The sequence below is a fragment of the Chenopodium album genome, chromosome 1, assembly GCF_948465745.1.
Source record: "Chenopodium album chromosome 1, dcCheAlbu1.1, whole genome shotgun sequence".
NCBI lineage: Eukaryota > Viridiplantae > Streptophyta > Magnoliopsida > Caryophyllales > Amaranthaceae > Chenopodium > Chenopodium album.
In genome coordinates, this window is record NC_137834.1 from 83,358,924 (window position 1) to 83,371,600 (window position 12,677).

The 12,677-nt window shown below is 32.7% G+C and overlaps 2 protein-coding genes across 2 annotated transcripts; one reads left to right on the plus strand and one right to left on the minus strand.

Annotated features, from left to right (window-relative positions):
- Nucleotides 1-213: 213 nt before the first annotated feature.
- LOC145620202 (alpha/beta hydrolase domain-containing protein VTE7-like) lies at nt 214-5,713 on the plus strand. The gene is made up of 10 exons (XM_081674867.1): nt 214-594; nt 2,969-3,063; nt 3,147-3,244; nt 3,788-3,837; nt 3,923-4,018; nt 4,110-4,199; nt 4,287-4,379; nt 4,468-4,563; nt 4,975-5,040; nt 5,372-5,713. The coding sequence occupies exons 1-10, from the start codon at nt 406-408 to the stop codon at nt 5,549-5,551; spliced, it is 1,053 nt and encodes a 350-aa protein (XP_081530993.1). The 5' UTR covers nt 214-405; the 3' UTR covers nt 5,552-5,713.
- A 2,902-nt stretch (nt 5,714-8,615) lies between these two features.
- LOC145559004 (PLASMODESMATA CALLOSE-BINDING PROTEIN 1-like) lies at nt 8,616-12,414 on the minus strand. The gene is made up of 4 exons (XM_081620397.1): nt 12,167-12,414; nt 11,311-11,556; nt 11,158-11,194; nt 8,616-9,243 (listed from the first exon to the last, which is right to left on the minus strand). Exons 1-4 carry the CDS (start codon nt 12,216-12,218, stop codon nt 9,003-9,005), a joined length of 576 nt encoding a protein of 191 aa, XP_081476523.1. The 5' UTR covers nt 12,219-12,414; the 3' UTR covers nt 8,616-9,002.
- Nucleotides 12,415-12,677: the final 263 nt, after the last annotated feature.

The window sequence follows — 12,677 nt, forward strand, 5'->3', positions numbered from 1 at the left end:
GGAGGTTGGTAGAGAAGCGGTTCACTCTAAAAAGAACCCAAGAAGTACGTAGAATTTTGAACGGACAAAATAATAAATATGTAAACTTTTGGTACTTGCTTCTAGTTTTGATAAAGCTCCTCTGCCACCATTGCAATTTTCCCAGTGAGTTGTCAACTAATTTCTGAACTTCATTCATTTTTTAATTATAAAATATCTTCCATTTTCGTTTTCATACAAATTTAATACTTGTATTAAATCAAATTAATTCTTGTTAGAATAAAACACTGCAACAGATACCAAACCAAAGTTTCAATTCTAATTATTAGTGTTAATTATGCTATAAATTCTAATTTCTTTGGGAATTTTAGAGGGGTCTATAAATATAATTTCACTGAGAAATTTACAAAGAAAAATTAAATAAAAATGGTAGCAGTAACAGTAAGTAGCTATTCAACAATGCAATACATGAAAGGATTCAGCAACAACAGAAGAAGAAGTTTGAAAGTGAATTCAGATCAAGAATTTCCAGCATTTCTTCCTAAACAAATCCAGAAAATTAAAGACCCTTTTGCTAGAAATTTGGCTTTCAGAATTGAACGTTTACCTGTTCAGGTTCTTCTTTCTCCAATCTTATTTTATAAGTTTTTATTTTTAGTTTGTAATTTTCAATTTATAATGTTTTTCGTGAATTTCTGGGGGATTTTTGTGTTAATTTATTCAAAATCTGAAGTGGGTTTTGAAACTGCATTTGCATGTATTTGTAATCCTGTAAATTGGTTTGAATCCGTTGTTTTGAATCAGGATATTAAAAATACACTTAATTTTTATACAGTATTAACATTTAATTATGTTCTGTTTTGACTAATTTCTTTACCAATGGTAATAATTTCCAATTTTAATCTATTTGCTTGTATATAATTGATAATCCTAGTCTCTACTCTCTAGTAAGTCTGGATGAGCACTCGAGCAGTGGTAGAGGTGGCAAACGGGTCGTTCAAATGAGGTTAATTTGGGTAATGTTGTTAGGGTTTGGTTTAGGTAGACTCAAGTTCTGGTAATCTAGTTTTGAGTTGAATTCAATACATTTTTGCAAGGTCTTATTAATAGATCAGAGTCCTCACTAATACTAACAGGGGGGAATAAGAGCATTGAAGTAGGGCTGCAATTCACTAATGAGCCAATTTAGTTGAGTTTTAGCTTATACTCCGTACTTCGTAAGAATTATAAGTGTTCAAGTTAGCTTTGGTAGCGGTTGTGAAGTTCTACATTCTTGTTTGAACTTGGATTGTTAGGATTCGAATTTGTACGTGCTTGTTTCAAATGGTAAACAAAATTGTGATCAAATTGAATTTACTACCTCTGAATGCTTATCTGCAACTTTTGGGTATTATTTGTGAGATATAAAATATTCCAAAGTTGCATATAACCATTAATGGAGGTAGTATTAAACGAGTCTAGAGATACATTTTGAAGTAGGTGGTTTTCTTAAAGATCATATTCATCCCATTTTTGTAATTTAGATTTATTTATTTATTTAAAGTAATTCAATTTGATTTAATTACGGAGTAGTGTTTAAATGAAATTGATACACATTTTTGGCATTTAAGAAATCTTTAATGATTATAATGTCACTTAATGTCTTAAATGCCTAATTGATGTTAACTCTTCACCTAAAAATTAATATTCAATAAAAATAATTTTAGTTCTGTGAAAATAAGTTTAGTTCAATTATAATAAGAAACTCTAAAGAAGATAATATAATAGAGAATTAGTAAAAGTAATTTTAGATATGTAAACTTAATTTCACTTTTGTAAAAATAATTTAAGTTCAGTAAAAAAAAATTTAAGTTCAACAAAATTAATTCCATTTCAATAAAAATAATTTTATTTCGGCAAAAATAAACTAAAGTGAACAAGGCCTTAGTTTATTTATAATGACAAATTGGCTAGCAAAAGCTGACATGACACGTCAACACGACACGACATGATGTGGCAGGTTAATGTCAAGAGTTCCAGGCACAACACAATTATTGAATGGGTTAGGATAGTGTTGAGTTCCATAACCTAATTTAGTAATTTACTTCGAACATGAACATGAGCACAAAACGAGATGTTTGCCAACGGTAAAATTGACAATTTCATGTCAATAGTTGTAGTTTGCCTTAATTCGGTCACTAAGGGCCAGTTCACTTCAGCTTAGCTCCAATCAATTCAGTTCAGTTCTTAATTTCCTTCTCACATAAAAATATAAAATATTCAATTTAGCTCCGCTTAGCTCCAATCAGCTCAGCTCAATAAATCAAAACAGGCCCTTGTGAAGTGACCGTTTATTTATTTTCATGATCAACTTGTTTCTATTTATTAGAAGCTCATTGTTTATGAGTAAAATATGTTCATAAAATAAGCTTGTTTGATCAAACATAAAAAAAGAAAGACAAAAAAATCATACATGGGAATTCCACTTGATTAACAAAAAATTATTCTTTCATTAGCCATTCATGAACACTGTAGCTTATGAAAAGAACTTAGCTTGAACATACTTTTGATCTTGGTTGAAAAATTCTTGCTTAAGCTTGCCTAAGTTAAAGAGGAACGTGAGCATAAAACATGGCAGTTTCAATACAGCTCGACTCATTTACACCTGTAGCTCTCCCCTTTGCATTTTGTTGGGTTTCTTTGGACAATTGGACTCATTATCATGGAAGACCTTAAAGAGAGACGATGATGAAGAAGGAGGAAATGGCGGTCTTTTCAAAACACTAGAGTTTATAGTTTGAACCCCTGATGGAATTTAGTGTCTTTTACACTTGTCTTGACGTGTTTATTACACTGTAATCAAAGATAAGTGGCTACAAATATAGATTGAAAAGGGGAAGAGTCCCATTCTCTGACTTGTTAGAATTCAGTGTAATAGTGTATAATCGGCTACATTGACCTCAAGTGAATTAAGGAAAATTAACACGTTTTCCCTTTGTTGCTACTGCAGGTTTCATTCTCTGACACCTGCATTATGAGTAGTTGCATTAGGCCATCTATGCAAGGAAATACAAACCCAGTTGTTCTCCTACACGGGTTTGATAGGTGAGGCTCTTTAGGTGATATGTGCTGGTATTGTGCGTGTTAGATTTTGTCGCTTAATTTCTACATCATTCATAAATTTCCAGTTCTTGTTTAGAGTGGAGATGTGTGTATCCATTACTTGAAGAAGCTGGTGCGGAGTGTTGGGCTGTTGACATTCTTGGTTGGGGATTTTCTGACTTAGGTATGTGTAATGGATTCAAGATTGATTGATTTTGCTCACACAAAGAAGACAGAAAATAGAGAAAAAGACTCAAACTTTCATTAATGATAATACTAAGCTTTTTACAAATCTAGTAGTTTTAGGCTATCACTCTCCAAATTAGTGATAGTTAACTTGAGGCTACTATTCTCCAAGGTAGTGACTTTAGGTCACAAGTCTCCTAAAACTTTCGCACCATTTGCCTGCCTAGCTAGTCCTTTTTCATCTCTCGCTGTTATTCTAGAATGAGCTTTTGTCTATGTGCACAGGTGGCGGCTCTCTATCTATTTATGCTAAATCTAATGACTATTAAAAGTACTCCATCCGTTCCTAAATTAAAAGCCTCTTTCTCTTTACTATGTGAGTAATAAATGCTAGAAAGAGGCTTTGTATTAAGGGACTGAGGGAGTATTAAATTAGACTACCCATAACGAGGCTCCTTAGGTCAATTCATTACAGTATGCTACCTCAATGTACATTACTCGTTGTTATTGTAAGTTTTTAACCTCAATATTGGTGTACCAGAACGGCGTCCACCTTGTGATGTGGTATCTAAGCGTGATCATCTGTATAAGGTAGCCATAATTTTTAAAATCCTCTATCTTGTTTGGTTGAAATGCCACCTTTTCAAGTATTCAGTTGCTTGTTTGGTAATCACAGTTTTGGAAATTGTACATCAAAAGGCCGATGGTACTTGTGGGACCAAGTCTAGGGGCCGCTATTGCAGTTGACTTTGCAGTGAACTATCCTGAGTCTGTGAGTTATACTTCATGAGATCTATGAAACACTTTGAGCAATAAGTCACTAAACTCCTGAAGTCTGAACTATATGTGACTTATTTTTTCAGGTCAGTAAATTGGTTCTGATTGATGCAAGTGTGTATTCAGAAGGTATCGGTGGAATGGCACGATTGCCCACTACACTCGCTAATGCTGGTGTGAGTGCCACTATTTTTTGTACTCATGTATTCTAGATGCTCTTAAGCCTCATTTTACAATATGACTTTTTGATTGTCTTGGAGCAGTTATCATTATTGCAAAGCATTCCGCTACGACTGTATGTGAATAAGTTGGTGTTTAAGAATGTACCCTTTAGCACCAACTTTGATTGGATGAATGTGAGCATCTTTTCATCCTTCTAACAGTTGTGAGGTTTCCCAATGACCTTGATTTTGAGATCTGATCTTTTCTCGTGTAACCTTACAGATAAGCCGATTACATTGCCTTTTACCCTGGTGGAGGTATGCAACACTTAGTTTCATGGCAAGTGGAGGTTACAAGGTTACATCTATGATAAAACAGGTTTGTCAGACATCTGAATAAATCTAAAAGTAGTTCTATAGATGCATGTGTAGGATCAAGCACTCCATTGGAGTGCAATAAGATGAAAGTAAGTAGAATGTAGTCTATTGTGGCATGGTAATGATTTTTTTTTAAAAAAAAAAAAAAAAAAACTACTCGTGCTATTAAAGTGTCGAAAAGGCATGAAAAAACTGGAGCACAATGGCTATAGCATTGTGATTAAATTGACTAAATGAACACCATATCAACTATGTTCGTAAATCATCCAACTACTACTATGGATATATTATGTCAGCTACACCGACAATATATATAACTTCAATACTTTGCATGTATGTCTTCTCCAAGCAGCTTGTCTAAAGACATTTCATATTCATGTACATAAAGAAGTATGCATATTACACTTGACAGGTCAGACATCGGGCACTTATCATCTGGGGAGAGGATGATCAGATCATTCGGTACAAGCTTGCATATGTAAGTCCTTGTTATCTTTCTGAGATATGTACTTTTGAAGTCACAACTGAAGTGTAACATAATTTGCTCTTTTGTACTCGTAACAAGGTCACATACTAATGTAGTAATGTCTCGCTTGCCAAAAAAGGAAGTGAGCATTAATGAATAATAACTGGTGAAAATCTTAATGGGATTTTCTTTCATAAAGAACCCCCGCTTATTAAGAAAAAACTTGTCATTAGATGTCCCTCAATTTGAATGGAGAATTGCATATCATATTCGTGTCATTAAAGTTTACTACTCCGTAACATATATTGGCATCCATTGATCTTTTTTTCGGTGTCAAACCCAGAGGCTGTGTGGTGAACTGCAAAATGCCATTCTGCGCCCGATACCAGATTGTGGACACATCCCTCATGTAGAAAAGCCATCTGATGTCGCAAACTTGATCCTCAAATTTGTTCAAGAAGACAACTGTGGTGTTACCAAGAGTGTGTCCACTAGGCCAGATCCAACCTGTTCTTGTACTTAATCTTGCCCAACTTCAGGGAATATATCTGAATACCAAGGTAATTTTTTACCAATAGCAGTAATTTTTATTTGAATTCAAGTGTAATAGATCATACATATTATCATAGGTATATGAGAATAGTTATAGACTTATAGCAGTTTAATACATCTATGATGTGCTAACTCTTTCGAATGCATCGAGTATAAATTAATTACAGTATCAATTTTTTCCCATAAAAGATATAGACTTCGTAATATTATACGAGTAAATGTGATGAATAATACTCCACTTCGTATTAAGGGTTTGTTATCTTTAGCTTAATTTCAGTTCAGTTTAGCTCCAATCAGTTCACTTAAGTTCAGTTCCTAATTTCCTTCTCTCATAAAATATTCAGTTCAGCTTAGCTCCAATCAGTTCGCTCTGTTCAGTTAATCAGAACAAGCCCTAAATGTTTTAAGTGCCACCTTCCATTACTCGATAAAAGGCATAGTACACTCTGTCTAACCATTGACCAGTGCACCGTGCACGGTTTTGTCAGGCACTCGTAGGAATTTTGAATTACTTGAGTTCTATGGGATATGCATGACGGCATGGATCATCTATTTGTAACGATTCTAATTATCATTTACAAGAATGTGATTTTAGAATTGGAAGCAAAAGATTTGTGTTGTGTTTGAGGTGCTTGGGGTATGGACAGGGGGTGTTCCAAAAAAGTGGCTATTGCACATTTACCAATGTCCGAATTTGGAACTAAGATGTGACTAATTAAAAAGCTAGAGTAGAATAATCATGAAAGCTACATGCTGCCAATCTGCCATACACCCAAAAAAAAAAAAAAAAATGAAGTTTCTTTTAAAATCCAAAAGTATGATTCCTTTTGCAAGTTGTCATCTACAATTTGCTAAATTTCAAATGACAATTATTGCTATATGACTAATTAAGTTAAGTAAGAAAAAAAAGTGCCCCCATCAATCTATTAATCCATTTTTTCCCTGTTTTTACTAGAATGTAAGGCCCTGTTCTCTTCACCTTAAAAAAATAATATTAAGTAAAAATAATTTCAGTTCAGTAAAAATAAGTTTAGTTCAATAAAATTAATTTCAATTCGGTAAAAATAATTTCAGTTCAGTAAAAATAAGTTCAGTTCAGTAAAATTCAGTTTTCTTAAAGTAGAATTATAATAGAAAATCAGTAAAAATAAATTCAGTTCAGTAAAAATAATTTCAGTTTAGTAAAATTAAGTTCAGTTCAGTAAAAATAAGTTCAGTTCAGTAAAAATAATTTCAGTTCAGCAAAATTAAAGTGAATTAAACAGGGCCTAAGTATAAAATTCTTCCTCCGTTTTTTGAGATGTATTATTTTCTTAAAAGGAAAGTTTTAATTTAGATGCATTACTTTTCAACTCTCTATATCTCTCACATTTTCAAAAATTGTCTTAGAATCCGTAATTTTTGAAGTGATGCAACTAAAGAGAAACCGAGGAAATATGTAGATTTTATGCAGCCAAATTGTTGCTCGCTGTATAAAAAACGGAGAGATACAAATGCAAAAGCAATTGAGTCCCACCATAAGCATGAAAAGGACCTAAAACATGGTTGATCCATTCTCACGTGGGAAGCCTTTGAAAATAAGATCAAGTACTAATACTTGATTAGTAGCCGCCAGCCAGCTGATGACATTACTTTTCTAGTGTTAATGCACACTTAAACTCACTAATACAATACCTAAATCCAAATTCACATGTGCCCTTTGTCATTTGTGTGCTCTAATCTCTTTTATTTGTAACGTTCTATGTTTAATTAATAAATAATTTACGTACATTTAAGCATCAATCTTCTAGTACTTTCTGCTTAATGAATACAGTTTATGTCGTCCAGCCTAATACATACCAAAATTAGACACCCATCATGGAATAATTTGACCTCTTTAGTCTTTGGGATTTTCCAATAGTATTAATTACTTGTAACATCTATTATTATTCACATGTAATATTGACCCATCTTTTATAAGTGTGTGCACTTGTTAGTTGTCCAAATTAGTAGATGTGAGATGGGATAGTAGTCTATAGGTTTCGAAATGCATCCATCACTTTGACTCGTATACTAAGAATGTTGCACTATGTCATGTGTGGGCGCGTGGCTTAATAAAAGAGTCTACATATGAGTTTATATCAAATCGAAGAAGAAAGAGGATGACTACATTGAAATCTACTGTAGTGGGTTATTTCACCTATTACCACTTAATATAGAAAATGCTTGTGATCACTCGTTTGATCTTTCGATACATATAGGCTCATTGAAGATTTATCAATTTGATAAATGATAAGTGTGGTACAAGAAGGAATATTAGGTCAATTTGTTGCTTTCTTAATGTACTTATTTTAGGCAAAGAATCCATTTTTGGGAGGGTAATACAATAAGCATTACTCCATAATTTCATATTCACAAACTTATTGGTGCACACTTATTAATCAACTATTATACGTCCTTGGTGCTTGCTACTTTGGCTCATTTCGATGTTGACATTGTTATGGGAATATAAACAGAATATTGAGCCCCAATTCTTTAGACTCCTCGTGATGCTTGAAAGATGAGCCCTTGGCCTCTTGGTATTTGAAAGGTGATTTAAGCCTCGATTCTATGAGGTCGTTTGGTTCATTAGGGAAGTGCAAATTCCCATGAAATTGCAATTTGTGGGAAATAAAAATCATCATCAAAAACATGAAAATTCAACAAATTTGTTTGGTTAAGAATGGAGGAAATAAATTCCCATGAGAATTTCAACTTACTGGGGGAGTAAGATAAGTAAATTCTCAATTTCTCATGTTTTGTGGGTAGTCAAAATTTCCATGAATTTTCATTACCTCTATTTTCACTTTTTTGTGTCAACCTTGAAAATGAAATTCATGGGAATTTGACTTCTCCCAAAATATTTAGCCAACCAAAAACAAGTCTTGTGTCCCAATTTTGCGCAAGTTCGCTCTTGAATCACGTACTGACAAGAATTCATGACAAAATTACACATAGTTTTTAAAGAAATTTGCACATCTTTGTTTATTAACTTTATTTAGTATCTCAACCAAATATTTAAGATAAGATATCATTTTCTCATTAGATTATAATATTAAACAAAATAGTACTACTACATCTAAAGTCCTCTAGGCTAGCTAAGCATAGATTTACATGTTTTTGAAAATAGATTCCGATTACAAAAGGCTAAAAAAAGGCATTAGGAGAAGATGATGATGTTGGTTCATCCCGAATATCATATTCTCCTTGCATTACCCATCGCTCAAAATAGAATCAATGCCCACAAACCCTAACTTTTCACACCACAAACAAGCTAAAAAAGAGGAATATTTTTCCAAGATAACGAAATGGGTTACAAATTGTCCCTTTCCGATGATTCCCTACTTTAAAAACTTACCATTGCACCAAAATCTCGTCCATTGATCTAAACCGCGAAGATTTTACTAGGCACGGAAGACCAACAAGCCTGAAATGAGAATCAGTGTAAGCGAGAAAAGGGTGCCTTGGAACGTAGACGGACTACCATTTGAGTTATAGTCGGGCATGCCACCGGTGGGACCCATGCCAGGGCTAAATATGCCACCAGGGGGGGTACTCAATCCAGTTGTTGATCCTCCGGTTCCAGTGGTTATGCCTCCTGGAGTTGAGGATGGGATACCGCCCATACCACCAGAAGAAACCGAGCTGTAAATCAAACACAAATGCGTTAACCTTTGAACTAACTTCATACATGTCCACTAACAACACTTCAGTTTGAAACAACTATATATGCAGTTCAAATGTTCACATCAAAAACTAGATTCCATACATATGACAATAATCAAAGATAGGCAATGATTCCACCAAATAATGCCAGTCACAAAACACCCAAAAAATCGAAAAGACAACCAACAATGCATGGAGAGGAAAAAGATATGCTTGCTTCCAAAAAATGCAATACAAAGTAATCTAGTACAGGAGTATGTCATTTTGTGGCCGTGTGTACCCACAAGCTTAGTCTTGAACCCTAACCATGGATCTAATTTAAACGTTAGTCATATTACTCCGTACTAAATCAAGCATACTCGTCACTTTCAAATGCACCAATTAGAATAATTACAGTCACAGTCAAAGACAATAATACATTGGCAAATCTAGCACGTTCATAACTCATTATGAGACAAGAAAAAATTCGCCAAGAAAATATTCACCCACCTCATATTTTTTGAAAGTAAATTTAAAATGTCAGAATTAATAAATATGCTTACCAAATACGTCTCGCTTTCTGGTTGAATGTATTGATGAAGTGTGCAAAAATAGCAACAAATTTAAAGACTGAAATAAACACACATGACATTACACCCGCATGCACCAAACTGAAGAATATGAAAGAAAAAAAGACAAAGTAGTACTGAACTAACAGACATCAAGCTAGTTGTTTAGTCAATTATCATCCGATGCCCAAATTAATTAATTAAACATCAACGTCGTGACAGCTAAATTGTCCGACGAAAACAAAAAATATGAAATAATGAAGTAGATTTATTAATCTACTTTGATTTTGTACTCTGTATGTGTTTAATCATGATTTAGGTAGATCGAAGTGGGTTTATTTATTGATTAACTTTATGGGAAATTGAGTGTATCACTTTTCACGAGTGTATCGATATCTAACACCAAAACGGGCAAAGGCTGCCTTAACCCAAATCCGAATTATGATACATCATACATGGAGTACATTATAAAATTTGTTGTCAGGTAAGAACATCATGAAAGCGACTATGAAGGATAAAACAAAAATAACCTTATGGACTCTTCCATTTTGCAATAATGTTTAATGGTTGTGTTATGACTTAAAACCTCTTAAATAAAGAAAACCATGGTAAAACCCGCAAGTTAGATCCTACACGTCAACACAATTACATAATGCGCATCATACTCTCAAAAGAGAACACAAATCAAATAAAAAAAACACCATAAAATCAAATCATGTTCGTGAATCCATATAATGTATTCATGTTTTTTATTTTCAACTATTTATTATTTTACTTTTGCATGTACATTCTTTTAAGAGCATGATACACTTCATGCTCTTTGACTATGGGATCTAAGCATTGTGTTAATTTAAATCCACCACCTATCAAAAAGGGTATCAATTACTCCAAATTGTTATTGACATAATAATGTATTGTGTTATGTCAAACACTCCTTAATAAAAAGAGAGAATCTTTCAAAAGACCTTTTTGTAAGAAGGTACCAATTGAGGTGCTTTTTAAGTGGAAAATTTACATAGAATCTTACAGTAAATTCACTGATTAGAGGTGAAAAAACAGAGAGGCCAACATCATAGCTTATTATGTCAAATACTCCTTATTTATTATTTTACTTTTGCATGTACTTTTTTTTTGGCTTTTTTTTTTCTTCAATTAAACATAATTTTATGAGTTCTATGTTCTATCATACTCTAATATTTAGTAAAAATCATAGAAACTATTTGAACATTAACATAACCAATTATATTAAAACCAACCAAAAAAAAAAACAAATTCAGACCATATAAAAAACTCATAGATCCATACAAGTCATACACATTTAGAAATACAGATAGAGAAATCATACCCTCCACTAGTAGGAAATGTGCATCCAGATGGCACAGCTAAAAATAAAACAAAAAAAAAATATCAGAATATAATCAAACCAATAAATAATTTATAAATTTTCAAAAAATGATTGACTAAATTAATTAGAGAGAGTGAGAAGACATAAACATACTGGAAGGGAGGTTGTTAGAAGGGGTGGCAGCACCAGAAAAAACACAGGAATCCTGAACTTGACCCTTATTTTGGAAATAACTATTAACAGCATAATCACAAACAGCCTTTGGATCATCTTGTACATAACAAGGTCCTCCTGGTTGTATTGCCTTACAATCTGCTCCTGCTCCACATGCATAATCTATTACCTTCTGGTATGCTGTTGGATCTTGTGCTCCTGCTTTACAGATGCAGTATGTTCCACCTACAAAATCAAAATTTTAAATTTGTTTTTTTTTTTTTTTTAATTTACATAAAATTGGAATATATACATATACATATATACACCCATCATTTTGAAGATCAATTCTGTTGAAATTTTAGGATTTACCCATAACTTTTTTTTTGTTGAAGAAATGGGTACTCAAAAGACCCACTAGCTTAATTTTAAAAATTTTGGTCAAATTTTACAAGAAATTTTGAAATCTTTGATTGTTTTGGCATAGGGAATGAGGTAAAGATTAAAACTTTTGAGTGTTCAGAATAGACCCAATTGCTTGATTAGGTTTTTAAAAATATCAACAAAATGAGAAAATTTGAAATCTTTGATCATTTTGGTTGAGGAAATGAGATTTAAAAAAAATCTTTTCAGTGTTCAAGTAGACCCAAAAACTTACTTTTTATGATTAAAAAAAAAAAAAAAAAAAATGCAACACAAAGGAAAGATTGAAGTCACCCATCAAATTTTCAGTTCATTTTTTGATTAAAGATCAAATTTTTAAAGTGTTAAAGTAGACCCACAATCTAAAAACATAGATTAAAAATTAAACATAACAACAACACCAACATAAAAATAGAGTTAAAAAAAGGCTTACTTGAATAAGTAGTGAGGCTTAGAAAAAGTGCAAAGAACAATAAAACAGCCATGATTACAGATGAAAGTTATGAGCTCAAAATCAAGCTTCCAATTAAAAAAAGGCTTCCTTTTTTTTCTAAGAGAGAATGAAAGTGAAATAAAGAAGAAAATTGAAGACAAAAAATTAGGAGAGAGAAATAGAAGTGTGGTGGGACTGATGAGAGAAGAAGAAGTGGGGGGTTGGAAGTGTTAAAATTTGTCTAATAAGGTTTGCCATTTGTATTGTTTTTTGGTCCTTTTTATACTTCAATACAAAGGAGAATACTAGGATGGCTGTTACTTTAACTTAAATTGTGGAGTTTTTATTTTAGTTGTTGAGGTTAAATGTCATTACCAGTTTATTAATTAAAAAAATTATATAATATGTACTCCATATAATTTTTTGTAGGGAAAGGTAAAATGTCTGTTACAGAGTACATCACTACATTAGTGCATGCTATTCAAATTTTAGAAAATCAACTCTTTGCATT

Coding starts and splice junctions, on each gene's coding strand:
- LOC145620202 (XM_081674867.1), top strand. CDS start 406: ATGGTAGCAGTAACAGTAAGTAGCTATTCAACAATGCAATACATGAAA. Junction 3,064..3,146: donor CTCCTACACGGGTTTGATAG/GTGAGGCTCTTT, acceptor ATAAATTTCCAG/TTCTTGTTTAGAGTGGAGAT. Junction 5,041..5,371: donor TTCGGTACAAGCTTGCATAT/GTAAGTCCTTGT, acceptor TGTCAAACCCAG/AGGCTGTGTGGTGAACTGCA.
- LOC145559004 (XM_081620397.1), bottom strand. CDS start 12,218: ATGGCTGTTTTATTGTTCTTTGCACTTTTTCTAAGCCTCACTACTTAT. Junction 11,557..12,166: donor AAGCCTCACTACTTATTCAA/GTAAGCCTTTTT, acceptor TTGATTTTGTAG/GTGGAACATACTGCATCTGT. Junction 9,244..11,157: donor ACATTTCCTACTAGTGGAGG/GTATGATTTCTC, acceptor TTTGATTTACAG/CTCGGTTTCTTCTGGTGGTA.